Here is a 27,665-nt window from a genome sequence, read left to right on the forward strand (position 1 = left end):
TTGCAAAATGATGCTTTAAAAAACTTCTTAAATAAAACAAAAAAAAAATTGCAATGTGTGGAAGCCTCAATATTTGAAGTGGAATGTAGCGAGGGACGAATGCATTTCATATTTTCATGCTATATTTTTTCTGTAATTTTTTAAATGTTTGTGTGGAACATTTTACAGTAAAGTTGATTTGCATAGAAGCTAAATACTGTATCTAAATAGTGATGTCATTGACAAAGCACATAAGGAATGTTAGCTAAATAAAATCAATGTGATCAGTATTAATTAAGTCAGACATTAATGAGAATACAATTCCTAAATTTATGATTAAAAAAAATAAATCTAAATATTGGGGAAAAAAGTTAAATTCATACAAGAAAAATTCTTAACAGTCCGAGAAAACAAGTCAGACATTTATGATTGGTTTGGTCTCCTCTAGCTGCCAATACTACTGTGGTATCAATATTTTTCGTTATTTTATCAATTTTTATGCTTGAAAAGATAAAAAAATTGCAGAATTATGCTTTAAAAAAATTCTTAAATAAAACAAAAAAATTTGCAATGTAGTGAAGCCGCAATATTTGAGGCGGGATGTAGCGAGGGACGAATGCACTTTGTATTCATTTCATATTTCCAGGCTATATTTTTTCTGCAATTGTTAAAATGTTAGTGTGGAACATTTTACAGTAAACATTTTTGAATAGAAGCTATCTGTAGCTTGTGTATAAAAAAAACTAAATAGTGATGTCATTGCCAAAGCATAGAGATAAGGTATGCTAGCCAAATGAAATCAATGGGATCAGTATTAGAAAATATTTCCCACAAATAGAGTATCAATTGATTTAATTTTGAATGGGTCTATAAAAAGAACAGCTCCTCAAGAGCCATTAATACCAACTCTAATGAACAAATGTTTGTACTGCATATTAATACACTACATTATGTCTTTATTCTTCTTTAGGGGGAGGGAGGAACTGTGGCGTTCACGAGCTCATCTGCGCACGACGAGGTAACGCCAAAACGCCTTAGGGGTGTGTCTTATATGTTCCTAGACTGTATGCACACTTTGGATTGTAAATTTGTCGGCCTGACAAGTTGCTGAATTATGAATGATGTATCGAGTTTTGCCTCACTTCAACAAAAGGTAGCGGCGAGCGTTCATGATTTATTCAGGTCCAGGTTTTGTTTTGTGTAAGCAATGTTTGTCGATTGTCTATCTCCCTTTTAAACACGCAAGGTGTGAAAGTCTCAAAAATGGGATAAATATTTAAAATTCCCTTTAAGGATAATTATCTTCATCCATCCATCTTCTTTCGCTTATCCGAGGTCAGGTCGCGGGGGCAGCAGCTTAAGCAGGGAAGCCCAGACTTCCCTCTCCCCAGCCACTTCTTCCAGCTCCTCCCGGGGGATCCCGAGGCGTTCCCAGGCCAGCCGGGAGAGATAGTCTTCCCAACGTGTCCTGGGTCTTCCCCGTGGCCTCCTACCGGTCGGACGTGCCCGAAACACCTCCCTAGGGAGGCGTTCGGGTGGCATCCTGACCAGATGCCCGAACCACCTCATCTGGCTCCTCTCGATGTGGAGGAGCAGCGGCTTTACTTTGAGCTCCTCCCGAATGGCAGAGCTTCTCACCCTATCTCTAAGAGAGAGCCCCGCCACCCGGCGGAGGAAGCTAATTTCGGCCGCTTGTACCCGTGATCTTGTCCTTTCGGTCATAACCCAAAGCTCATGACCATAGGTGGGGATGGGAACGCAGATCGACCGGTAAATTGAGAGCTTTGCCTTCCGGTTCAGCTCCTTCTTCACCACAACGGATCGATACAGCGTCCGCATTAATGAAGACGCCGCACCGATCCGCCTGTCGATCTCACGATCCACTCTTCCCTCACTCGTGAACAAGACTCCGAGGTACTTGAACTCTTCTACTTGGGGCAAGATCTCCTCCCCAACCCGGAGATGGCACTCCACCCTTTTCCGGGCGAGAGCCATGGACTTGGTGTTGTAACTTATGGGTTATATAGTTCATGTGTGATGATCATTCCTAATTTGCATGTTTGATTTATTGCTGATAAATTGATCTATTATTATTTACAGCTAAAAAGAGTTAAAAGGGAATTGATTGATTTATACATGTATTTGATATTGATTATTTGAGAAACACTGACACTGAATTTAGTTGTTTTCTACTCAAAAGCCGAACAAAGGGTTAACTAAAAGACTGCATGTTCCACAATGCATTGCGGCAGAACCGGATGTTAGAAAAGACCGGGAGCAGGTGCATTGTGGTTGTTGAGAATGAGGATTACGAGCCTACGGGTGATGAATGAATGACAGATAACAAGATAGAAGGATCGTTTTGTACTGTTTTGTATGCCATTTTTTCCTTATATAAAGTACAACTTTATTACACATTTTCGACGTCCTGTCCAATACTTTGATCGTAGTTAATCTACACTTGGACTTGGACTTAATTATCGTCATACTGGTGTTATTTGTGTACTCATTTCTTCTTACAGTTTTGTCTCACAATAAAAAGACGAGTACGCGAAAATCAAGATTACTGAACAGAAACTATGCTATACGTAAAATTAAGTCCAAATAAAATGGCAATGAAGTCGTAATTTTGCACACACACAATAATATTTTCTTACAAACAAGTTAGAGGTTTATGACAATGAGAATCGAAATTTATGCTGATTAAATCATAATTGTGTAGAAAAAAGTCAAATTTATATGAGAAAAATTCTTAATTTTGGGAGAGAGAAAAAGTAGGACATTTATGGGAATACAAATCAAAATTTTACAATAAAACCATAGTTTTGGAGAAAATAATGACATTTATATGAGATTTTTTGTAATTTATTTAAAAATAAGTCAGACATTATTGAAAATAAAAATCCTAAATTTACACTAATGATATTATAATTTGAGGAAAAAAAGTTAAATTTATACAGGACAAAATTCTTAATTTTACAAGAAAACATGGCAGACATTCATGAGAGTAAAAACCATATTTTCTTTTTTAAAAGGCAAATTTATATTAGGAAAAAAAAAACAAATATTTGGAGAATAAAGTCTCCATTTAAAATGATATTTTACACCTAAGTCTTGATTTTATTGACTGTTGTCATATTGCGTGAATAAAATCATAGTTTGAGAGAAAAAACTAAATCTAAATTTAATTAGGAAAAAATACAAAATTGTAATTGTATCATATGAATTTCAGGATCCAGTCTTTGTTAATTAAAAAAAAAACAAAAAAAACCCAACAACCTTTTTAGTAAAAAAGCCCCAGTTGTATTATTGATAGTCTCAGACTGTTGTCCATTCTTAATTATAGTCCAAATAACATGGCAATGAATTTGGAATTATTATGTGTTTTAATGAATAAGCAAGTCAAATATTTTTGAGAATAAAACCCTACATTTATGAAAATAAAATACATTTTGGAGAAAAAGTCAAATTTATCCAAGAAAAAAATAATCTTTATTTTACGAGAAAACCAGTCAAGACATTTTTGAGAAAATAAATCCGAAGCCTATGATAAAATAATAATTTGAGAAAAAAGTTGAAGTCCCCCAATATTTAAATAGTCATCATTTAAAATGGTAATATTTTTACACTAAAAAGCCTTAATTTTATGAGAATTTTTTTTTTTGTAAATTAAATCGTAATATTAGAAAAAAAAACCATCTAAATTTATTGAAGAAAAAACTTTTAATTTTATCATAATACCAAATTCAACTCTTTTGCACAAGAAAGAAAGTGTTAATTTGTAAAAATATTCCAAAAATTAAATTAAATCTAAAACCTTGAGGAAAAAAAGTCCCAGTTGTATGATTGCTGGTCTCAGACTGTTATGTTACGTGAATTAAAGTGCAAATAAAATGGCAATTATGTCATAATTTTACACACAAAACAAGTCAGACACTTAAAAATTAAAATCATAAATTTATGATAGTAAAATCAAAATTAGAGAAAAAAGTCACATTTATATAAGAAAAAAAGGCCAAATATGTTTAGAATAAAGTCGTCATTTGCGAGATGTCGAATCATAATTGTACAAGATTTAAAAAATATATTTATATACATTTTAAATCAAATGATTGGATTTTGAGAAAAAACATTTTATATATTGAGCATGAAGTGGAGGAGTTCAAGTACCTCTGAGTGTTGTTCACGAGTGAGGGAAGAGTGGATCGTGAGATCGACAGGCGTATCGGTGCGGCATCTTCAGTAATGCGGACGCTGTATCGATCCGTTGTGGTGAAGAAGGAGCTGAGCCGGAAGGCAAAGCTCTCAATTTACCGGTCGATCTCCGTTCCCATCCTCACCTATGGTCATGAGCTTTGGGTTATGACCGAAAGGACAAGATCACGGGTACAAGCGGCCGAAATTAGCTTCTTCCGCCGGGTGGTGGGGCTCTCCCTTAGAGATAGGGTGAGAAGCTCTGCCATCCGGGGGAAGCTCAAAGTAAAGCCGCTGCTCCTCCACATCGAGAGGAGCCAGATGAGGTGGTTCGGGCATCTGGTCAGGATGCCACCCGAACGCCTACCTAGGGAGGTGTTTAAGGCACGTCCGACTGGTAGGAAGCCACGGGGAAGACCCAGGACACCTTGGGAAGACTATGTCTCCCGGCTGGCCTGGGAACGCCTCGGGATCCCCCGGGAAGAGCTGGACTAAGTGGCTGGGGAGAGGTAGGTCTGGGTTTCCCTGCTTAGGCTGCTGCCCCCGCGACCCGACCTCGGATAAGCGGAAGAAGATGGATGGATGGATGGATATTGAGCATAAAATCATAATCTATGAGAAAATAAATCTCAATTTAAAAACAAAAAAACTTGTAATTTTATCATAATGCAATTCCTTTGTTACAAGAAAGTGTTAATTTAAAAAAAATCCTCAAAAGTCCCAGTATTATGCTTGCTGGCCTCAGACTGTTATGTTTGCACCTAAATGACAATTTTGACATTCGCTCAGCAAGTATAGGATTCATTTGTTCTAAAAACTTTATGATTTTGTCTCATAAAATATGCTCATTATCTCTGTAATATGACATTATCTTTTTATTCTCCTTTACTATTTTCTTCATTTGATCATGTATATTGTTGCAATTGTATATAATAATATTAATAACAATAGCGGGTGTTGTATTAATATAAAATAGATACCAAGGTTGGGTGGCTGCATCTCTATTTTCCAGCTTACATGGATGGAGTGAGGGGTCGGGTTCCCTCCGGGCTTTAAATTATTCAGCTATCGTTCACATTTACAGAGTATTGCCGTATACCATATGGCGTTTCGCTCGCCACACAACGGGATGCAGGAAGGTAACTGCAATAATTCAAAATAAGATAACTTTGTGTGACATCCAGAAGGGGCTTTTTTTCCCCTGGAAAAGCAGACGGTAAGGCTGGACTGGAGCAGCAAAGGCTTCTTTATCTCTTCTTGGGACTTTAGCTTTGGCTACATTTCATTCTGCAGTTCCCATTTTTTATAGCTTCCAAACGAGTGGTTAGGGACCGTGCGCCAGCTTTAAAACATGGTATTTTCATGGTAAACATGACGATCTTTGTATCGCATCCGACTAAACTGGTGTGAGAGCCAGGCTGGTGAAGTTAACTAGGTCTCCATTTCATTCAGATGGCTCACATAAAAATAGCACGGCCATGACTCCATGCAGCACGGCTGGCCTACATACAGAGCTGCTGCCCCTGTGGAGTACAGACGACTCTCATCGTTGTTATTATTATTGCTAACTATTACAAACTCTCTGCCTCTCTACGTCCTCAGTGTCTCCTGAGCTCCTGGGAGTCCTGTCCTCCATCGCCGCCTTCATGGCATTGATGGCCCTGTTTTTTCTTTACCTCAGCAACAAGCTGTCTGTGGACAGTCCCGACACGCTGCCACACCTCAGCGGTTATCACAACAGCCACACAGGTACACGCACATACACACACCTACTTAAGGCATCTTTGGGGCGGTGTGACTAAAACACCCCTTGATATTTAATAGAGTTGGGAATTTTTGGGCACGTCACGATTCAATTCAAAGTAAAGCAAAGTAAATACAATTGGATAAGTACCATTTGGAATATTCCGCTCCGAATATCTCCAGCAATTTCCGCAGATTCTACGTCACTGCGGTAAAGGTTCTGCACTCTGACAATGTTATCAGACCAGTCACACTCGAAATACGCAAACATTGGAAAGAGATGTGCTGTTTATCATTCACAATCCTTATGTAAGTCAAGAACACATATGGTTGGCTTTTCTTTTTTTTTCTTTCATATATTCGAAATCGGAAATAAATAGCTAACAATTGAGTCAATTGCAGTGGTTCTCAAATGGGGGTACGCGTACCCCTGGGGGTACTTGAAGGTATGCCAAGGGGTACGTGAGATTTTTTTTAAATATTCTAAAAATAGCAACAATTCAAAAAACCTTTGTAAATATATTTATTGAATAATACTTCAACAAAATATGAATGTAAGTTCATAAACTGAACATCAGATCAAGTAGGCTATTCCATTCATTACCATAAACCCAGAGTTTCCCCCATGCCATGATGGTTTGACCCTCACTAAAATGTCTGTCAAAAAGAACTGTGAAAAGAAATGCAACAATGCAATATTCAGTGTTGACAGCTAGAATTTTTGTGGACATGTTCCATAAATATTGATTTTAAAGATTTTTTTTGTGAAGAAATGTTTAGAATTAAGTTCATGAATCCAGGTGGATCTCTATTACAATCCCCAAAGAGGGCACTTTAAGTTGATGATTACTTCTATGTGTAGAAATCTTTATTTATAATTGAATCACTTGTTTATTTTTCAACAAGTTTTTAGTTATTTTTATATCTTTTTTTCCAAATAGTTCAAGAAAGACCACTACAAATGAGCAATATTTTGCACTGTTCTACATCCATCCATCCATTTTCTACCGCTTTTTCCCTTCGGGGTCGTGGGGGGCGCTGGAGCCTATCTCGGCTACAATCGGGCGGAAGGCGGGGTACACCCTGGACAAGTCGCCACCTCATCGCAGGGCCAACACAAATAGACAATTTAATAAATCAGAAACGGATGACATAGTGCTGTATTTTACTTTTTTATCTCTTTTTTTCAACCAAAAATGCTTTGCTCTGATTAGGGGGTACTTGAATTAAAAAAATGTTCAGAGGGGGTACATCACTGAGAAAAGGTTGAGAACCACTGCTCTATTGTACCCGTTATACACTCTAAAAACATCCCGAAACCGCCAACAATACATGTCATGACCTGAAAATTAACCAAATATGAGTGATATTATTATAAGCGCCAACGCAGACGGCCTATTTTAGCGGTGCATTGATAGCAGTGAGCTAATGCTAGCTTACCCTGCTGTTGCTCACACGCTAACCCGGTGGCGGTTTCTGCTTCGTCTTAAACTTAATAAAAGTAAATTCTAGATTATAATTAATGCATCTGTCACCTGGGAGTAGACAAATGTGGTCAAGGACCGACAGACTGGACAGTAGTTGCGGCAACTTTTTTTTTTTAACCCTTTGTGAGGATTGCGATTGAATCTTCATCCAAACGGAATTATGAGAGCGTCCCGTCGGTCAGCTTCCCAACGAGAGTGGAACTTGTACAGTAAGTTTTTTTTTTTATTATGGTTAGTTTGTATGTTTAGCACCCAGCAATGCTGCGGATGCTAGTTTAGCGCTTGGCTTCTAAAACGTATTGTTCATCCTCTTTATGTTCGGGCTCAAAAATATAAGGTCATAAGTTTCTTCAAAGTAATCATTGTTACCTCTCACAAAGTCGGTTTGATTAGCATTGTTGTGTATGGGGAATGGATCTGTGGTTTCTAACGCTATGTCACGGATCACGTGACTGGCTTCCTGATTAACTCTCAAAATGGCATCCGAAATGTCAGTGAGTCATATCTATTTATTCGCAAACTATGGAAGTCTTTTGGTGTCATAAATCAGATCCAAGCCCAACTTTGAAGCAATGGATGGAAATCACAATGGACATTTATAAAATGGAGAAGATAACTGCTTTTATTCATTATAAATTGGATTAATTTACTTCATACTGGGAAAACTGGGTCAATTATGTCACGCCCTATAAGCCTGATTTTATTTTCTTGAATTAGTGATTGTACTGTTTAAAAAAAGATTACTTATGTCTATAGTTTTCTTTGCTAATTATTTACGATACATTATTTTATTTTATTTTTTATTATTATTATTATTTTTTTTTTTATTGATTTATTTGTTAATATTAGTATTACTTTGGTTTGGTTTCTTGCTGTTTTTATCTTTTTTTGGGAGGTAGAGTGGTGGCATCGTTGGGATATAAACAAGAAAAATATTTTTGACATTTAGGGCAAACAATAGATGTATGCAGATATGATGCAATGGATAGGAATGTCTGATGCTGGATGTCAATAAAAAATGTATAACTTTTTTTTTTATAAATCAGATACATATGGGTGACGTTCATACGTTGTCAATATTTAGTGTTTTATTGTTCATAGTTAATATTGTAAATCTCGCATTCTTTATTTTCATGTACATTCTGTGTGTCTTATTCAGTAAAAAAAATTAAAATTCCATTCCGTTTAAGGCGGTCTGTCATGTTTTCTTCTTTCAATCAGACATTTTTGTCAGGTTTTGTATTAGTGTTCCTAAAAATAGATATACCGGCACCCAGATACATTTTTTTTCTCTAAATTTGGCCCCTCGAGTCAAAATATTTGCCCAGGCCTGATTTAGCATGTCTGTCTTCATGAATATGCACAATATATGCTGATTATCAAAACGGCCACAATACTGGGAGGAAAAAATGCAAATATGTCTATTTAGCACACGTAGTATGATTTATCAAGATTAAAACTGTTCTGCGGCAGCTGTTTTGCATCTCTATTTAGTATGTATCGAAAAGAGATGCAATCTGGCAGAAGTGCAGAAAGGGCTATTAGAAAAGAGGGGATTGCACGTATAGTATGAATGTCAAAAATAAAAAAAATATTAGACATATCGTCTAAATTGGCCCTAGTGTGTGAATGTGAGTGTGAATGTTGTCTATCGGTGTTGGCCCTGCGATGAGGTGGCGACATGTCCAGGGTGCACCCCGCCTTCCGCCCGATTGTAGCTGAGATAGGCTCCAGCGCCCCCCGCGACCCCGAAGGGAATAAGCGGTAGAAAATAGATGGATGGATGATAATGGCTCTCAATTAGAGATGTCCGATATTATCGGCCGTTTTTTTAAATTTTTTTATTAAATCAACATAAAAAACACAAGATACACTTACAATTAGTGCACCAACCCAAAAAACCTTCCTCCCCCATTTACACTCATTCACACAAAAGGGTTGTTTCTTTCTGTTATTAATATTCTGGTTCCTACATTATACATCAATATATATCAATACAGTCTGCAAGGGATACAGTCCGTAAGCACACATTTTATGATTGTGCGTGCTGCTGGTCCACTAATAGTACTAACCTTTAACAGTTAATTTTACTCATTTTCATTAATTAGTAGTTTCAGTGTAACTGTTTTTATAGTGTTTTACTTTCTTTTTTATTCAAGAAAATGTTTTTAATTTATTCATCTTATTTTATAATTATTTTTTTTAAGTACCTTATATTCACCATACCTGGTTGTCCAAATTAGGCATAATAATGTGTTAATTCCACGACTGTATATATCGGTTGATATCGGTATCGGTAATTAAAAAGTTGGACAATATCGGAATATCGGATATCGGCAAAAAGCCATTATCGGACATCCCTACTCTCAATATAGAGACAACTTGTTTTTCTACTTTACTGGTACTTTAAGGTTGTAAGTTGAGGCATTATCATATATATAGTGTGAAATATATTGCATTATATGTGAGAGATGGCGTCAGCGGCACTGTTGCTTGATGCTAACGACCACATGTCCGTGCCAGTGCCTGCGATGAGCTAACCTGTGGGAAGATGGCGTTCTTCAAGAGCTTTCAGCAGAACCTCCCGTCCGTCAACATCTCCTCCATCTTGGACTCGGTGAGCAGCCGAGTGGACGACCTGGCCAACGCCGTCAGCGACGTCACGTACGCCGTCAGCGACCAGCTGACCGAGCAGGTCAACACCATCATCAACAAGGTGCAGGAGGAGGAAGACGGCGAGCAGGAGGCGGCGCCGACGTCCGGAGCGCCGGAGGGGAAAAGCGTGTGGCCTTTGAGCAGGGAGTCAGAAACAAGTTCCAGCGCCAAAAACAACCAAAGCGCCGATGCGGCGGAGGCGGAGAACACGGCCAGTCAACTGGAGTGGGAATGGAGGGATGGGTGCTGGCGGGTGAAGAAGACGGAAGCCGAGTTAGTGGAGGAGGAGAAGAAGAAGAAAGAGGAGAAGGAGCTGCAAGAGAAGCGAGAGCAGAGGAGGAAAGAGAGGAGAGAGAAGCGTTTGCAGGCGGCCGCCATGATTCAGAAGAACAATTTCCAGGATGAAGAGGGGGCAGAAGACGGCGGGTTGGAAGGAGAGGAAAAAGAGGAGAGTCGCGGCGAAGAAACGACTCGTGACGACTGTGAGGAACCTGAAAATGAAACATCGCAGCTTGGGAACGACAGAATGTCCCAACAGAAGGAGGAGAAGGACGAACAGGAGGAGAAGGAGGAGGAGAAGTGTAGCCTGGAGGGTGACGGTGATGACGAGGAGGTGGACGAAGCCTCTGGAGCTCAAGTGAAGAAAAAGAAGAAGAAGGAAAAGAAGAAGAAGGAGAAAAGCAAGAAGAGCAAGAAGAAGGAGAAAAGCAAACAAGGTTAGAAGAAGGTGTGCTGCTTGGATGCTTTCAACCTTCTTTCCTGCACTGGAAGTTCTGCCTCTTTTATAATGAAGTGTGCTGTCACTCTTTGGGTCTCGCATGAATGAAACAAGGCGAATGTTTTTTGTCCTACCAGAGGTGCTGCTAACAGACAGTGAGGAGGACCGAGACGCTGCAGTCCAGTCCAACGCGAGCCCCGTAGTGCTGCAGGAAGGACACAGCAGCGAGGCCTCAAGCCAACACGGTGAGTTCAGAAAGTGTCGCTCACCTCGCCATGTCGTCATCTTCTGTCTCGACTTTGGGCAGCCGGCAGCATACAGAGGGTAAAGAAAGCCCCACCGCTCATGGAGGGACAACCGCCGCCGTACCGGGACCGGGACCGGGACCGAGGAAGGGTGGCACGCGTTTCGTCCTCTCGTTCGGCACGAGAGGCTAGGAGGGGGTCGTCGCCTCAGCGCTGCTCCAGCGAGGCCATGAGTGTGGACCAGGACACGGAGAGCTACCTCAACAAAGGCTGCGAGGAGGACATACCCAGTGACAGCACTGCTGTGGTGGGCACAGAGGTGAGTGGGGGGGGGGCTCCTGGAGGCACAGTTTTAAAGCAGTACTCCATCCATCTTCTACCGCTCATCCCTTTCGGGGTCGCGGGGGGTGCTGGAGCCTATTAAAGCAGTACTGCATCATCAATATTAGGGTACGTGTTTGTGGACTTGCTGTCATTAAATATTGGTATAAAACAAAAACAATGCTCTCTTTTGAAGGAGATGATCAGAAAAGTGTATTTTTTGGTACCAAAATGAAATTAATTGATTACTAATATAAGACATTTAAATGTGAAATATTGGTTACGTATTCCAATAATTGAGAAATATATTGAAACATTATATTATTTAATTTATTTCCATGACTTTTTTACATTGCATTTCGTTGAGGACATCCAAATCTCTGACAGATTTAATAAATTCAAGTCACATTCCATCAGGTTTCTATAGCAAGCATCATAACAATAAATGTTGATTAAATAAATAAGTCGTTAAATATTTAAAATATTCCGCTAAATAAAGGAAAATGTTATTAAATAAATAAAAATGGGATTAAATATCAAAAAATGTCCTGAAATGCCCATCCATACATCAATTTCCTACCGCTTATTACCTTCGGGGTCACGGGGGGCGCTGGAGCCTATCTCAGTTACAATCGGGCGGAAGGCGGGTTACACCCTGGACAAGTCGCCACCTCATCGCAGGGCCAACACAGATAGACAGACAACATTCACACTCACATTCACACACTAGGGCCAATTTAGTGTTGCCAATCAACCTATCCCCAGGTGCATGTCTTTGGAGGTGGAAGGAAGCCGGAGTACCCGGAGGGAACCCACGCAGTCACGGGGAGAACATGCAAACTCCACACAGAAAAATCCCGAGCCCGGGATTGAACTCAGGACTACTCAGGACCTTCGTATTGTGAGGCAGACGCACTAACCCCTCTTCCACCGTGCTGTGTCCTGAAATGTACAAATATAAATGAATTGTGAAATAATTAGTAAATAGTTTTATTACGATTAAATATTGAAATATTAAATTAAATAAAGTGATTACAATTATTAAATACGGTAAATATTGAACATACTGCATATTATTATGAACGTGTCCGTTACTACTTTATATATAAACTTGCAGTGTGTATACAAAATATTGATGCAGGGTTTTGAAGTTGTTTTAGAGGGCTTTGAAGGCGACAACGGTGACTCATTTTCAAGCGGGTTTTATCTGTAAAATCCTAAAAAAAAAAAAAAAAGTTCAGTTCCCCTTTTAAATAAAAGGTTCCGAGATATAAAAAAGAAACGGATGAAATAAATCTTTAGTAAAAAGTTCAAATGTATTTAAATTGTGATGTAAATATTAAAGTCACTATTTTAAATATTACTAATATATGATCAGTTGTTGTATTGTATAGAGCAGGCCTGGGCAATTATTTTGACTCGGGGGGGCTAAATTTAGAGAAAAATGTGTCTGGGGGCCGGTATATCTATTTTTAGGAACACTAATACAAAACCTATACTCAGGTCGGGCTTATACCGCCACGGGTAAGATGTACTCCCGTGCTACCTGCCGCATTCGGGCAGATGGGGCTCGTAAACCTGGTAAGGCAGCCCATCTCGGAGAAGGAAATCTCCAATCTCAAAACCACCGCTGCCTTGCGGTCAACGCACTCGAGGGTAAGGCTAAGGGAGTAAACCCCGACAGAAAATCAGGAGCCGGAGTCCTAAAGGCGGTTTGACGTTGTAGCGTCATTCCGGCAACTCCTGCGGCGTTGCTGGTGCCAAGTTGTATCGACACTCGTCGCTCCCTTGGATCCATTAGCCATGCGGAGAGGGGGGGGCTTGCTGCCTGGACAACAGTTTGCCCTCCATAGTTCCATGCCCAGGCCGTGTAGATCCACTGGAGAGGTCCACTGGAGAGGTCACTCCAGCAGATACCGGTTCTAAGCCCATCCGGTTGGCGAAAGAAACGGGTGCCAGGGGCCATCTCGCAGTGAGACCCACCCCCCTTTTTGGATCTACCCCATCGTCTCCCGAGACGGAAGGATGCCGATGAATAAAAACCTCACAATAATGTCTGATTGAATGCTAAAAACGTTACGACAGACCGCCTAAAAAGCCGGAATGGAATTTCAAATTTTTTTTACTGAATGAGACACCCAGACTGTTCATGAAAATAAAGAATGTGATTTACGATATCAACTATGAACAATAAAACACTGAATATTAACATATGAACGTCACACACGCCCTCTCAATCAACATATTTTACAATCAAGCGAAACGCAACAAAAATGCAACAAACACAGCGAAATATGAACGCAAAGGGTAAAAAATAAACCCACCTACAATCTAATACATCACTAAGCTTTAGAACTTTGTTGTAAAAATCTCCTTCCGCGTCTGTCCCTGATACCCGCATTTCAGGCTGCCCGCTCTGGAAACACTCTGTGGAAACGCTCCCCACCCACACTGCTTGGTGCCTCGTCTGAGCTGCTGTGACGTAGATTACCATAGTAACTAGTGTATCATGCAAAAGCGCAGATAAATCAATCAATCAATGAAATACTTTGTATAGTTCAAGACTTACGGTAATTTGAAAACATCACTGCACTTCATAATGGCAGCTACAGTTTCGATCTTAAAGATCTAAAAAAAATTATTTGGGAATGTCTGGCGGGCCAGATTGAAAAGCCCAGGTCTGGTATAGAATATAAGCGTTATAATGACTATTATCAAGTCAAATCTAACACTGTAGTGGAGAAAAAGTATGCATGAGTAATGAACTTTCCTGTCTGAATGTGAACATTTAGGACAGTTGCGGCCCTCAGCTCCTCTCAGCCTACGAGCCGGAGCCTCTGGCCAAGTACGGCACGCTGGACGTCGCCTTCGAGTACGACTCCTCCGAGCAGTGGTTGGCCGTGACGGTCACCGCGGCAACGGACATCCCCGCTCTCAAGCAGACGGGCAACACCTCGTGGCAGGTCCACCTGGTCCTGCTGCCCACCAAGAAGCAGCGGGCCAAGACGGGCGTCCAAAAGGGACCGTGTCCCGTCTTCACGGAGACCTTCAAGTTCTCCAGAGTGGAACAAGAGGCCTTGGGCGACTGTGCCGTACGATTCCGCCTGTACAGCATCAGGCGCATGAAGAAGGAGAAGATCCTGGGCGAGAAGGTCTTCCACCTGACTAAACTCAACCTGCAGGGGAAGATGGCTCTTCCAGTCACCCTGGAGCCTGGCTCTGAACTTACAGTGAGAGAGGATTCATATCTACTAATAACCTGAACAAATCACAGAGTTACTGTATGTTTGTCTTTCAGGGCTGTGGCTCGGTGGTGAGTGTGTCCCGCAGTGCAGGAGCCGTGTCCTACAGGTCTACAGAGGACTCGTCCTCGCCGGAGATCCTCCTGGGCCTCGTTTACAACTCTGCCACAGGAAGTTTATCTGCCGAGGTCATCCAGGGCAGCCACTTTAAAACCACCTCGTCCGATAAACCTGTCAGTAAGTACATTTTATTTTTACTCGCGCGTTCTGGGATTCTGTCTTTTTGTTGATTCTCTGAAACTGCTTTTCTGCTGCATCGATATCTCTCTCAATTCTACTTTTTACACTATTCATTTCCTTTTTCTTTCCAACTTTGTGTGGTATGTGTGTGTGTGTCACAGATGGTCTTTTTTGTTGTGTAAAACATTTCGTTGGGGGACAACTGTATATCATGAGAGGTAAGAAACTATACATAAGTCAATGATTTAACATTTTTGAGCAGAAATGTTGCTCAGACTAAACATTTATTTTTTTATAGCATTCAATTAAAATTTGGTTTGTCTTTATACAATTAGTATATATATTTTTCTTAGATTTGAGGAATATGTAAAGTGCTAACCTTTAAATATGTAGATTATAATAGTGATCCATAACAACATAATAAATGTGTACAATATAATTATAATCAATAAATGCGTTTATAATTAAATAATCCATAATAATAAACATCCATCCAGCCATCCATTTTCTACCGCTTGTCCCTTTTGGGGTCGCTGGAGCAGCTGCTTAATAAACATACTATAATAAAATAAATCTTAACAAGTTAACGAAAGTTTGTTCATAGCAAATAAATGTATTAAATAAGCCATAACAAATTCATTTATTATGAATTACCCATAATATATGTGCATTTAAAAAAAACATTTGTATAATGATAAAGTGAACTATGTATAATACTGTATATTAATATGCATATTTTAATTAAATGACCCACAATATATTATATATAAATATGTATATTAAAATGATCCATAATAAAATATGTAGATCATAATTCATTAATCAATTAAATATTAAATACGCCATTCTAATAATTATGACATTAACAAATTCGTATAATTAAATAAAGCATAATAAATGTGTTTATTGTACTAGTGTAATCCATAATATAATAGTAATACATATATTGATAATATTCCATATGTTATTAATACATTTGTATAATTAGAAAAAATCATACCTTCCATATTTCTAGATTATAGACTTAGACTTAGACTTCCTTTTTATTGTCATTCAAATTTGAACTTTACAGCACAGATAAGAACGAAATTTCGTTACATAAGCTCATGGTAGTGCAGGATAAAAAAGCAATAAGGTGCATGTATAAATAAATAAATATATATAAATAATATATATAAAATAAATAAATATATATAAATAAATAGATTACTGTACAGATATATATATTGCACTTTTTCACATGCGTCCACGTTTATGGATGCAAGTTATATTGTCTAAATCAACATATTAAATATGTACATTTAATTAGTCCATAATATAATTTTAGTAAATATGTATATAGTACTTAAATAATTCATTATATTTTAGGAAATATGTATTTTATACCTAAACACAAACCAACATTTCAGTTATGTATATCATCAAAACAAATGTGTATTTTGTAATTACATAATCCATATGTATATATGGATTATGTATGATCAGTGTCAGAGCTTGGTTCGCATTGCCGGCAGTAAGTCGGACACGTTTCCGGTGAGGGTTGGACTCCGCCAAGGCTGCCCTTTGTCACCGATTCTGTTCATAATTTTTATGGACAGAATTTCTAGGCGCAGTCAAGGCGTTGAGGGGATTCGGTTTGGTGGCTGCAGGATTAGGTCTCTGCTTTTTGCAGATGATGTGGTCCTGATGGCTTCATCTAGCCAGGATCTTCAGCTCTCACTGGATCGGTTCGCAGCTGAGTGTGAAGCGACTGGGATGAGAATCAGCACCTCCAAGTCCGAGTCCATGGTTCTCGCCCGGAAAAGGGTGGAGTGCCATCTCCGGGTTGGGGAGGAGATCTTGCCCCAAGTGGAGGAGTTCAAGTACCTCGGAGTCTTGTTCACGAGTGAGGGAAGAGTGGATCGTGAGATCGACAGGCGGATCGGTGCGGCGTCTTCAGTAATGCGGACGCTGTATCGATCCGTTGTGGTGAAGAAGGAGCTGAGCCGGAAGGCAAAGCTCTCAATTTACCGGTCGATCTATGTTCCCATCCTCACCTATGGTCATGAGCTTTGGGTTATGACCGAAAGGACAAGATCACGGGTACAAGCGGCCGAAATGAGTTTCCTCCGCCGGGTGGCGGGGCTCTCCCTTAGAGATAGGGTGAGAAGCTCTGTCATCCGGGGAGAGCTCAAAGTAAAGCCGCTGCTCCTCCACATCGAAAGGAGCCAGATGAGGTGGTTCGGGCATCTAGTCAGGATGCCACCCGAGCGCCTCCCTAGGGAGGTGTTTAGGGCACGTCCGACCGGTAGGAGGCCACGAGGAAGACCCAGGACACGTTGGGAAGACTATGTCTCCCGGCTGGCCTGGGAACGCCTCGGGATCCCCCGGGAGGAGCTGGACGAAGTGGCTGGGGAGAGGGAAGTCTGGGCTTCCCTGCTTAGGCTGCTGCCCCCGCGACCCGACCTCGGATAAGCGGAAGAAGATGGATGGATGGCATATGTATATAATTACATAATCGATAATATAAATTATATACTTAATCCATGTAATTTAAATAAGATATTAACACATGTATATTATAAATAATCCATATGTATCGCATAATATAATATGAATAAATATATTTAATGATATATTTACTATAATTACCTAATGTATAATAATGATGATGTACATTATAATTAAATATAGTGATATCAGCCCCAATATTTAGAAGTATATTCAGAATACTTGAATAGAATAAGACATTGCACTCTGCCACAGGACGTGATGTTTACTGCATTACTGACATTCCACCACTTGGTGTCACTCTCCCCACACCACCCCTGGCAGACACTTACGTCACGCTGAGCATGCTGGACTCCAAGGGGAAGGAGATGTCCAAGTGCAAGACGGCGGTGTGCAGAGGCCAGCCCTGCCCCACCTACAAGGAGACCTTCGTCTTCCAGGTGGCGCTCTTCCAGCTCTCCGAGGTGTCGCTGGTGTTGTCGGTGTTCTGCCGCCGCAGCAGCATGAGGCCCAGGGAGCGCGTGGGCTGGGTCTCCTTGGGACTCAACAGCACCGGCGAGGAGCAGCTGGCCCACTGGACGGAGATGAAGGAGTCCGAGGGGCAACAGGTGTGTCACTGGCACACGCTTACTGACACATAGCGGGGACCAAAAGCATCCCAGACTTGGATGTGATGTGCACTCACTGACCTTGGAGGCGGAAGCATCCTTCTCCCGAAGGCAACAATTTTTTTTACGAACCAGAAAGTGAACATCCAGGTTAAAATAGCAGGGTGAAAAAAACCAACAACACCACATGGTGATGGCAGCATCATGCCAGATGGGACAGGAATGATTCAGTCGAGGTAGAACAGTTCTAAACAGTCAGTGCCGGTCCAAAACCCTCAGAGATCTCCTGAAATTGAACATGACAGAACATACAATTCTGGAATGAACCAGCCAGAGCCCAGACCAAAATCCTATAGAAAATACATGGGAGAGAGAGAGAGACCTTATGTCAAATGTGCCATGCTGTTGAAAAGTACTTCAACCAAGCATCATATTGGCTTTAAATGACATTTTTTAACCAAAAATATAAAAACACCCCAAAAGGCTATCAAATGTAACCAACAGAACACATTTCCCTACTTATATATCTCATATACATTTGAAATTACACGTCCTAAAGGTACCTCATTGTACAATACTAAGGTATTGAAATATTCGCTAGCTGACACTTTGCGTGCTAATTGCTAGCTGACAGTTAGCGCGCCAAAGGCTAGCGGACAACTTGTGTGCTAATCCCTAGCAGAAAAATAGCATGCTAATCGCTGACAACTAGAGTGCAATTTGCTAACTGACCGCTTTCACTGCTAAACGCTAGCTGGCAACTTGCACCGCTAGCCACTATCTAACAATTAGTGCACCAATCGCCAGCTGACAAGTGGTGCGGCAATTGCTAGCTGATAACTGGTGTGCTAATCGCAAGGTGACAACTTGTGCGCTAAATGCAAGCTGACCACTGGTGCTCTAATTGCTAGTTGGCAGCTACGCTGCTAATCTTCAGATGACAACTGACGCAATAATCGCTAATTCGCAACTGATGCGCCAATTGCTATCTGACAACTGGTGCGCTAATCGCTAACAGGCAAATAGAGCGCCGATAACTAAAAACTAGAGCGCAAATTGCTCGCTGGCAGCTTTCACCACTATTCACTAGCTGGCAATTAGCGCACCAATCGCTAACTGACAACTGGTGTGCCAGTCGCTAGCTGACAACTAGAGCGCAAATTGCTAGCAAGCACCTTTCATTGCTAAACACTAGCTGGCACTGCTAGCTGGCAAGTAGCGCACTAATCGCTAAAAACTAGAGCGCAAATTGCTCGCTGGCATCTTTCACCGCTACACACTAGCTGGCAATTAGCGCACCAATCGCTAACTGACAACTGGTGTGCCAATCGCTAGCTGACAACTGGAGTGCAAAGTGCTAGCTGGCAACTTGCACCACTAACCGCTAGCTAACAATAAACACACCAGTCACAAACTGACAACTGGTGCGCCAATCGCTAGCTGAAAACTGTTGCGCTAATTGCAAGTTGTCAGCTATGCCGCTAATCTCAAGAAGATAAATGGTGCGCTAATCGCTAGCTTGCAACTGATGCCCCAATTGCTAGGTGACAACCAGTGTGCTAATATACTCAGTGGCCTAGTGGTTAGAGTGTCCGCCCTGAGATCGGTAGGTTGTGAGTTCAAACCCGGCCGAGTCATACCAAAGACTATAAAAATGGGACCCATTACCTCCCTGCTTGGCACTCAGCATCAAGGGTTGGAATTGGGGGTTAAATCACCAAAATGATTCCCGGGCGTGGCCACCGCTGCTGCTCACTGCTCCCCTCACCTCCCAGGGGGTGAACAAGGGGATGGGTCAAATGCAGAGGACACATTTCACCACACCTAGTGTGTGTGGGTGTGTGTGACTATCATTGGTCAATAGCTTACAACTAGAGCACAATAGTGCTAGCTGGCAGCGTTCATCGCTAAACGCTAGCTGGAAATTAGCGCACCAATCACTAACTGACAACTGATGCACCAATCTCTAGCTAAAAACCAGAGCGCAAATTGCTAGCTGAGAACCGGTGTGCTAACCGTTAGCAGGCAACTAAAGCACCAATTGCTAATTATTTTAAATGCTAACATGAGTAGAATAATATAATTCTATAATCATTTTTTTATTTTTAAACTGCAAGGTACATTTGATTGATTTATTGATTGAGACTTTTATTAGTAGATTGCACAGCGAAGTACATATTCCGTACAATTGACCACTAAATGGTAACACCCGAATAAGTTTTTCAACTTGTTTAAGTCGGGGTCCACTTCATGATACAGATATATACTATCAATACAGATATATACTATCAAGTGGGGTGTCCATGTCACTGCCATTTGTAAACGACACTACAGTGTGTTGGATCCATATTAAGTCATTTAAGGACGTTTACATTGTGGAAAAATTGCAAGAATATAAAAAAATATATTTTTTGTCTAATCGACCAACAATTTCCATAGACCCCCAATTGAAGATCTGTGTTGTAATATAACTGCATAATATTCAATAGTATATAATGAAATCCATACATTATATATATTGTTTAGTTTTGTTTATATTTTACTTACCAGTATAGGAGTATGATAACATTAAGAAACTAGATTTTCCAATTGTTTTACCGCTTTATTAGGAATTTAAAAAGACTCATACCAAATCTAAAATAAACAGATGTTATGCAAAATGCCGTATTGTATTGACCATATATAAAACTGCCTTTTTTGACCCATTTTGTTTAAAGAAATAAAATAAAGATTTTTTTTTTTTAGTGTTTTCAGTTGTAATCTTTAAAATTAACATAGCTACCTACCAAGTTTTTTTCAGAGTATTTTCGAAACGAGGAAAAAATATCATTTTATATGCAGCGTCTACACCAGTGGCCCCCAAACTACGGCCGGCGGGCCAGATACAGCCTGCCAGCGTCCGAAATCCGACCCGCAGGTAGTCCCGAGTAAAAAAAAAATTTTTGTAAATTTTTAATTTTTTTTTAATTTGTCCTTTCTAGCCAATCCATCAATCATTTTTCTGCCGCTCAGGCAAATCATATTGCCTACTCAGTGGCCTAGTGGTTAGAGTGTCCGTCCTGAGATCGGTAGGTTGGGAGTTCAAATCCCGGCCGAGTCATACCAAAGACTATAAAAATGGGACCCATTACCTCCCTGCTTGGCACTCAGCATCAAGGGTTGGAATTGGGGGTTAAATCACCAAAATGATTCCCGGGCGCAGCCACCGCTGCTGCCCACTGCTCCCCTCACCTCCCAGGGGGTGATCAAGGGTGATGGGTCAAATGCAGAGAATAATTTCGCCACACCTAATGTGTGTGTGACAATCATTGGTACTTTAACTTTAACTTTATATTGTCTAAGAATGCATTTTCCCATCGCGGGGCAAGTGTGCACTTTTTCAGTCAATTAGTGCATGAGGCAAAAAAAAAAAAAAAGACAAAATCATTGGGGAAACGTAAAATAGACTCAGTGGCCTTGTGGTTAGAGTGTCCGCCCTGAGATCGGTAGGTTGGGAGTTCAAACCCCGGCCGAGTCATACCAAAGACTATAAAAATGGGACCCATTACCTCCCTGCTTGGCACTCAGCATCAATGGTTGGAATTGGGGGTTAAATGACCAAAAAATGATTCCCGGGCGCGGCACCGCTGCTGCCCACTGCTCCCCTCACCTCCCAGGGGGTCATCAAGGGGATGGGTCAAATGCAGAGGACAAATTTCACCACACCGAGTGTGTGTGTGACAATCATTGGTACTTTAACTTTAACTTAAATAGACACCAAGTGTAAAGTTTTTAAACATCAGTGGACATATGACTTTTTTTTGTTCAGTGTAGGGGAAAGGCAGCAATGAGACACATATATATATATATATATATATATATATATATATATATATACAGTGCCCTCCAAAAGTATTGGAACGGTGAGGCCAGTTCCTTTATTTTTGTTGTAGACTGAAAACATTTGGGTTTGACATCAAAAGATGAATATGAGACAAGAGATCAACATTTCAGCTTTCATTTCCAGGTATTTACATCTGGATCTGATACACAACTTAGAAGATAGCATTATTTGTAATAGAACACACAATTTTTAGGTGAGCAAAAGTATTGGTACATATACACTTAAAATAGATTAAAGTGAATAAGACTTAATATTTAGTTGCAAATCCTTTGCTTTCAATAAGTGCATCAAGCCTGTGAGCCATTGACATCACCAAACCTTTGAATTCTTCTTTTGTGATGCTTTTCCAGGCTTTCACTGCAGCCTCTTTCAGTTGTTGTTTGTTTTGGGGGGTTATTCCCTTCAGTCTCCTCTTCAGCAGGTAAAATGCATGCTCTATTGGGTTTGGGCAAGTCAGTCTGGAGACTGACTTGGTCAGTCTAAAACCTTCCACTTCTTGCCCCTGATCAACTCCTTTGTTGTTTTGGTCGTTATCTTGCTGCATAATGAAGGATCTCCCAATCAGTTTGGTTGCATCTTTCTTTAAATTAGCAGACAAAATGTTTCTGTAGACTTCTGAGTTTATTTTGCTGCTGCCGCCATCATGTGTACATCATCAATGAAGATGACGTCCCAGAAGAAGCCATGCAAGCCCAAGCCATGACATTATGTTTCACAGATGAGCTTGTATGTTTGGGATTATGAGCAGATCCTTTCTTTCTCCAAACGTTCGCCTTTCCATCACTTTGAAAGAAGTTCATCTTTGTCTCATGAGTCCCATAAAAGAGGCTCATCTCTGTACCTTTTGGCAAATTCCAGCCTGGCCTTCCTGTTCTTCTTGCTAATGAGTGGTTTGCATCTTCTGGTGTAGCCTCTGTACTTCTGTTCATGAAGTCTTCTGCCAACATTAGATTGTGATACCTTCACTCCTGCCCTCTGGCTCTGGAGGTCGTTGCTGATGTCACCAACAGTTGTTCTTTATAGCTATCACAATGTTTCTGTCATCAAGTGCTGATGTTTTCCTTGGTCTACCTGTTCCACGTCTGTTGCTTAGTACACCAGTGGTTTCTTTCTTCTTCAGGACATTCCAAATGGTGGTACTGGCCATGGCCAATGTTTGTGCAATGGCTCTGATTGATTGTCCATCTTCTCTCAGATTCACAATTGCTTCTTTTTCACCCATAGACAGCTCTCTGGTTTTCATGTTGGTTCCACCTCTAAATGCAGTCTGTACAGGCAAAACTTATCCTACCCAATCTGAAACTGAGCTCAGACATTCAGTGATATTTATTGTTTGAATAATCAATGTAATTTGGAGACACCTGGGCAACAAAACACACCTGTCAGTCACACGTTCCAATACTTTTGCTCTCATGAATAATGGGTAGGTTGAAAAAAGGTGCTATCTTCTAAGTTGTGTATCAGATCCAGATGTAAATACCTGGAAATGAAAGCTGAAATGTTGATCTCTTGTCCCATATTCATCTTTTGAAGTCAAACCCAAATGTTTTCAGTCTACAACAAAAATAAACAAATTGGACTCACTGTTCCAATACTTTTGGAGGGCACTGTATATACATATAAACACACATACATATATACACACACACATATATATATATATATATATATATATACATATACATACATACACACACATATACATATATATATATATATACATATATATATATATATATACACACATACATATATACACGCATACATATATATATATATATATACATGCATATATATACATACATGCATATATATACATACATGTACACACATACATATGTACACATATATGTACACACATACATATGTACATACATACATACATACTGTACATGTACACTTTCATACATACTGTACATGTACACATACATACATACATATATACACACACACGCCAAATTTGTTCAACCCAATGCGGCCCTCGGGTCAAAGAGTGCGGGGATCCCTGGTCTACACAATAATTTGTCATGTTCCCATTTTTTTACCATGGGAAAAAAAAAACCCTGCTATTTTAACAGGGGTGTGTTCACTGTGTCATCGTATTCCTGCAGCAACAGCATGAAACCTGCGGGCTACCTGTTTACAATGTAAATAACCTTCTATGTAGCATATAGTCTCTCTTTATATATATATCTACATATATATGTATATATAATATGGACACATTTCTGTCTTGGTACCTCGGACCAAAGAGCTGGGACTTCTCCTCCACTGGTATTTTCTTCTACGTGGTCAGCTGCCACCAGCATAGCAGACATTTCTTAAAGTCACAAGCAAAAATGCACTGACTGTTTTAAAAAAAAAAAAAAAAAAAAAAAGGGACGTGGGGCCTAGAACATGCTGCAACTTTACTCACAAGCTGTGCTTCTCGTACAGTTTGTTTACATGCACCACATTATGCAAGGGTCATTGTTTATTATCAGTCAGGAGGTTTACCAGATAAGTCAAGCTTAACTCACATGATGCAAGCTGACTGTGTCTGTTTCACCATTCCGCCTTGGGCCGTGTGCACTCATGCACGAGCACGGTACTCTCTGAAAGATATGCAAAGTTAAAAAAAAAAAGAAAAAAAATATATATAAGTATTGCGCAAGAAATTTGTCAATCCGACCTGTTGGTCGTCTTCATGTTGAGATCTTCTACATCCAAGAATCTACCTGCAGAATGACTCACACACTCATTACAACGGAATTGTTCAATAGCATTGAAAAAAAAAAAAGGAACAAAAATTTGGATTGAGACAAGGTCAGTTTTTTTTATTTCCATTCACCCGCTTCTCATCTTCTGCTGGTTGGGAACGAGCCTCCTCCACACACACACACAAACACACTCGAGGATGGGAGCGCGTACGTTTGACTATTATTTTGCAGAACCGCTGCTGCATTCCGTGGAAATTTCCCCGCTCTGAGCCATGGAAAACCAGCTGTGCCACAGACCCCCTCCAGGGTTAAAAAAAAAATAAAAAATTGGAGGACAAAATCTTCCAAAAAAAACAAAAAACATCTGAACCATTCAGTGCCTCAGAAGGGGCTGTGGGGCAAAGTCGTTAAATGAAATGTTTTACAGACTTGTAGCAAAACGCTGCCGTGGGCTTCCATCAGATGGCACAAGCTCGTTTTCCTTGGCATTCTGTGTCAGAGTGGGAACTCTTTGCCGTCAGAGATAGTCAACTACATTGTCCTGCCACTGTATTGCATGTGTCAGTCAGTCAATAATTATAACAATTAAAAAAGTCAATAAATATACAGGAACAATTGACTTGAGCGTGTCTTGTTTCATAAAAAGCATCCTGATCTACTGTATTTTTGCAACTACGGGATGTGCTCAGATAAAAGGGTTTCCTTTCAAAAAAAATAAAAAAAATAAAAGACTTTGAAATAGTAAACAAGTGAAATGGATCACCTAGCTTGCGGGCGTACCAAACTGCATTTCCTCTGTAAAGCAGCAAACGTCGTACCTTTTGGCAAAAAAACAACAACAACAAAAAACTAAACATTCAGAGCAATTGTTGAAAAAAACTAATAAAGTGGAACCAATATGGCGACACTGTAAAGTGACTTTCACGTCTGTGGTGGGAGAGTTCTGTACAAGTAGGTGAACACATCTAATAATAGTAGTGTGCTAAAACCACAATACTCCCATTTTCTAACCTTTATCTTAACAGTTTGACTGGAGACGAGCAGAAAAGTCTTCTTGCGGTGTTTGGCAGCTGTGATTGCGTAAGAGACTGCTGGTAACAATGACACTTTTTCTACTAATTACAAAGGAGTGTTAAGGCCACATTGACAAAAAAAAAAAATAGTAACATTTAGTTGAAGCTTTTCTCCCGGTCACACAACGGTGACCTGTAAAAATGGTGAAAGAAATAAAGTATTTGATTTTATCGTTTAAAAAAATAAAATAAAAAAGAACAAGAGGGTCTCTCTTATTCTTAGGTCAGCCCTGTACTTTTTCGAGTAACATTCTCTTTTTTTGTAGTGATACCTTTACAAGAATACTGGTAATATTTACAATCAAACCTATTGCTTTTGTACGCCCCACTTTTTGTAATGATTCAGTTTTTTTGTCCATTTGTGTGCCCAAACCAAGATTTTTTAATTGACTGTAACCGCAACAAAATGGGGCCAAATAAAATTGTGAGTGCCAGCACTTTGATAAAGAAGGTGAGGACCACTATTGAAGACTATTGATTTGACAAGAATGTCGTAGCAAAGTACAGTCGTCCTTCGCCCATTTTGCTTTTTTTAAATATATATTCTATAAAGTCACATCACAAAAGATGTGACTGACGGTACTTTAATAAAGAAAGTGAGAAACCCAATTGAATTTAAGAAAGAAGTGGAACCGCAACAAAACCTACGATGGGGCCCAAAGAAAGTTGCGAGTGCAAGTACCACAAAAGGTAAGAAACACTATTGAATCTGGTAAGTATGTCATAGCAAAGTACAGTCGTCCCTCTCCCATTTTTGCACTTCGATTTTTTTTTTTTGCGGTTTTGTTCCATACATTTTTCTTTTAAATATATTTTTATTTTAAAAACTCATATTGGGAAAGATTTGAATGCCGGTACTTTGACAAAGAAGGTGAGAAACAATTGAATTCAAGAAGAAAGTGGACCCGCAAGAAACCCCACGATGGGGCCAAAGAACGTAAGAAAAACAATCGAATTCAAGAAGGAATTGCTAGTAACATCACTTTGATGAAGAAGGCGAGCAACACTATTGAATTCAAGAAAGTGGTAGCAAGGTACAGTCGTTCTTCGCCCTTTTTGCGGCTTTGAGCTATTTAATATATATATATATATATATATATATATATATATATATATTAGGGCTGCGAATCTTTGGGTGTCCCACGATTCGATTCAATATCGATTCTTGGGGTCACGATTTGATTTAAAATCGATTTTTTTTCGATTCAACGCGATTCTCGATTCAAAAACGATATTTTCCCAATTCAAAACGATTCTCTATTCATTCAATATATAGGATTTCAGCAGGATCTACCCCAGTCTGCTAACATGCAAGCAGAGTAGTACATTTTTGTAAAAAACTTTTATAATTGTAAAGGACAATGTTTTATCAACTGATTGCAATAATGTAAATTTGTTTTAACTATTAAATGAACCAAAAATATGACTTATTTTATCTTTGTGAAAATATTGGACACAGTGTGTTGTCAAGCTTAAGAGATGCGATGCAAGTGTAAGCCACTGTGACGCTATTGTTCATTTTTTATATAAATGTCTAATGATAATATCAATGAGGGATTTTTAATCACTGCTATGTTGAAATTGTAACTAATAATGATACTGTTGATAATATTCATTTTTGTTTCACTACTTTTGGTTTGTTCTGTGTCGTGTTTGTCTCCTCTCAATTGCTCTGTTTATTGCAGTTCAGAGTGTTGCTGGGTCGGGTTTGGTTTTGGAATTGGATTGCATTGTTAGAGTATTGCTGTGTATTGTTTTGTCGGATTGATTAATTAAAAAAATAAAATAAAATAAAAATTAAAATATAAAATAAATTAAATGAAAAAAAATACATTTTTTAAAAATGAGAATCGATTCTAAATCGCACAACGTGAGAATCGCGATTCGAATTCGAATTGCTTTTTTCCCCACACCCCTAATATACATACATACATACATATATATATATAAACACAATTTAATTCAAGAATGAAGTCGTAGAAAAGCATAGTCGTCCCTTGCCGTTTTTGCGATCCGATTCATGCTTCTTCACTCTATCAATGTTTTTAAAAATATATAAAAATTTTTTTGTTGTTGTTTGTGCGTACT

At 39.6% G+C, this 27,665-nt stretch overlaps 2 protein-coding genes across 5 annotated transcripts in view; one reads left to right on the forward strand and one right to left on the reverse strand.

Annotated features, from left to right (window-relative positions):
* Positions 1-948: 948 nt before the first annotated feature.
* On the forward strand, positions 949-25,696 carry LOC133623821 (synaptotagmin-14-like). Of its 4 annotated transcripts, XM_061987231.2 has the most exons (10): positions 949-997; positions 5,776-5,922; positions 9,927-10,774; positions 10,914-11,021; positions 11,084-11,340; positions 14,135-14,572; positions 14,641-14,821; positions 14,986-15,042; positions 17,639-17,922; positions 24,058-25,696. In XM_061987231.2, exons 3-10 carry the CDS (start codon positions 9,955-9,957, stop codon positions 24,151-24,153), a joined length of 2,241 nt encoding a protein of 746 aa, XP_061843215.2. In that variant the 5' UTR covers positions 949-997; positions 5,776-5,922; positions 9,927-9,954; the 3' UTR covers positions 24,154-25,696. The 4 variants fall into 4 exon arrangements, with proteins under 4 accessions (XP_061843215.2, XP_061843216.2, XP_061843217.2 ...); XM_061987232.2 differs by lacking the exons at positions 949-997; positions 5,776-5,922; positions 14,986-15,042 and having other exon boundaries at positions 9,176-10,774; XM_061987233.2 differs by lacking the exons at positions 949-997; positions 5,776-5,922; positions 24,058-25,696 and having other exon boundaries at positions 9,176-10,774; positions 17,639-17,974.
* extl3 (exostosin-like glycosyltransferase 3) overlaps positions 17,482-27,665 on the reverse strand; it is an 81,016-nt gene continuing 70,832 nt past the window's right edge. Inside the window, exons 7-8 of the transcript XR_009817939.2 lie at positions 24,325-24,399; positions 17,482-18,272 (exon numbers count right to left, since the gene is read on the reverse strand). The gene's annotated coding sequence lies outside the window, so the exon portion shown is untranslated. The remainder of the gene's footprint in view (positions 18,273-24,324; positions 24,400-27,665) is intronic.

This window comes from Nerophis lumbriciformis, linkage group LG26 (assembly GCF_033978685.3).
Source record: "Nerophis lumbriciformis linkage group LG26, RoL_Nlum_v2.1, whole genome shotgun sequence".
Classification (NCBI taxonomy): Eukaryota; Metazoa; Chordata; class Actinopteri; order Syngnathiformes; family Syngnathidae; genus Nerophis; species Nerophis lumbriciformis.

Excerpts from the sequence above, each read along its gene's own strand:
- LOC133623821 (XM_061987231.2), top strand. The coding sequence starts at position 9,955 with ATGGCGTTCTTCAAGAGCTTTCAGCAGAACCTCCCGTCCGTCAACATC. Across the intron at positions 11,022-11,083 it reads CGAGGCCTCAAGCCAACACG|CCGGCAGCATACAGAGGGTA; the intron begins GTGAGTTCAGAA and ends GACTTTGGGCAG. Across the intron at positions 14,573-14,640 it reads AGCCTGGCTCTGAACTTACA|GGCTGTGGCTCGGTGGTGAG; the intron begins GTGAGAGAGGAT and ends TTTGTCTTTCAG.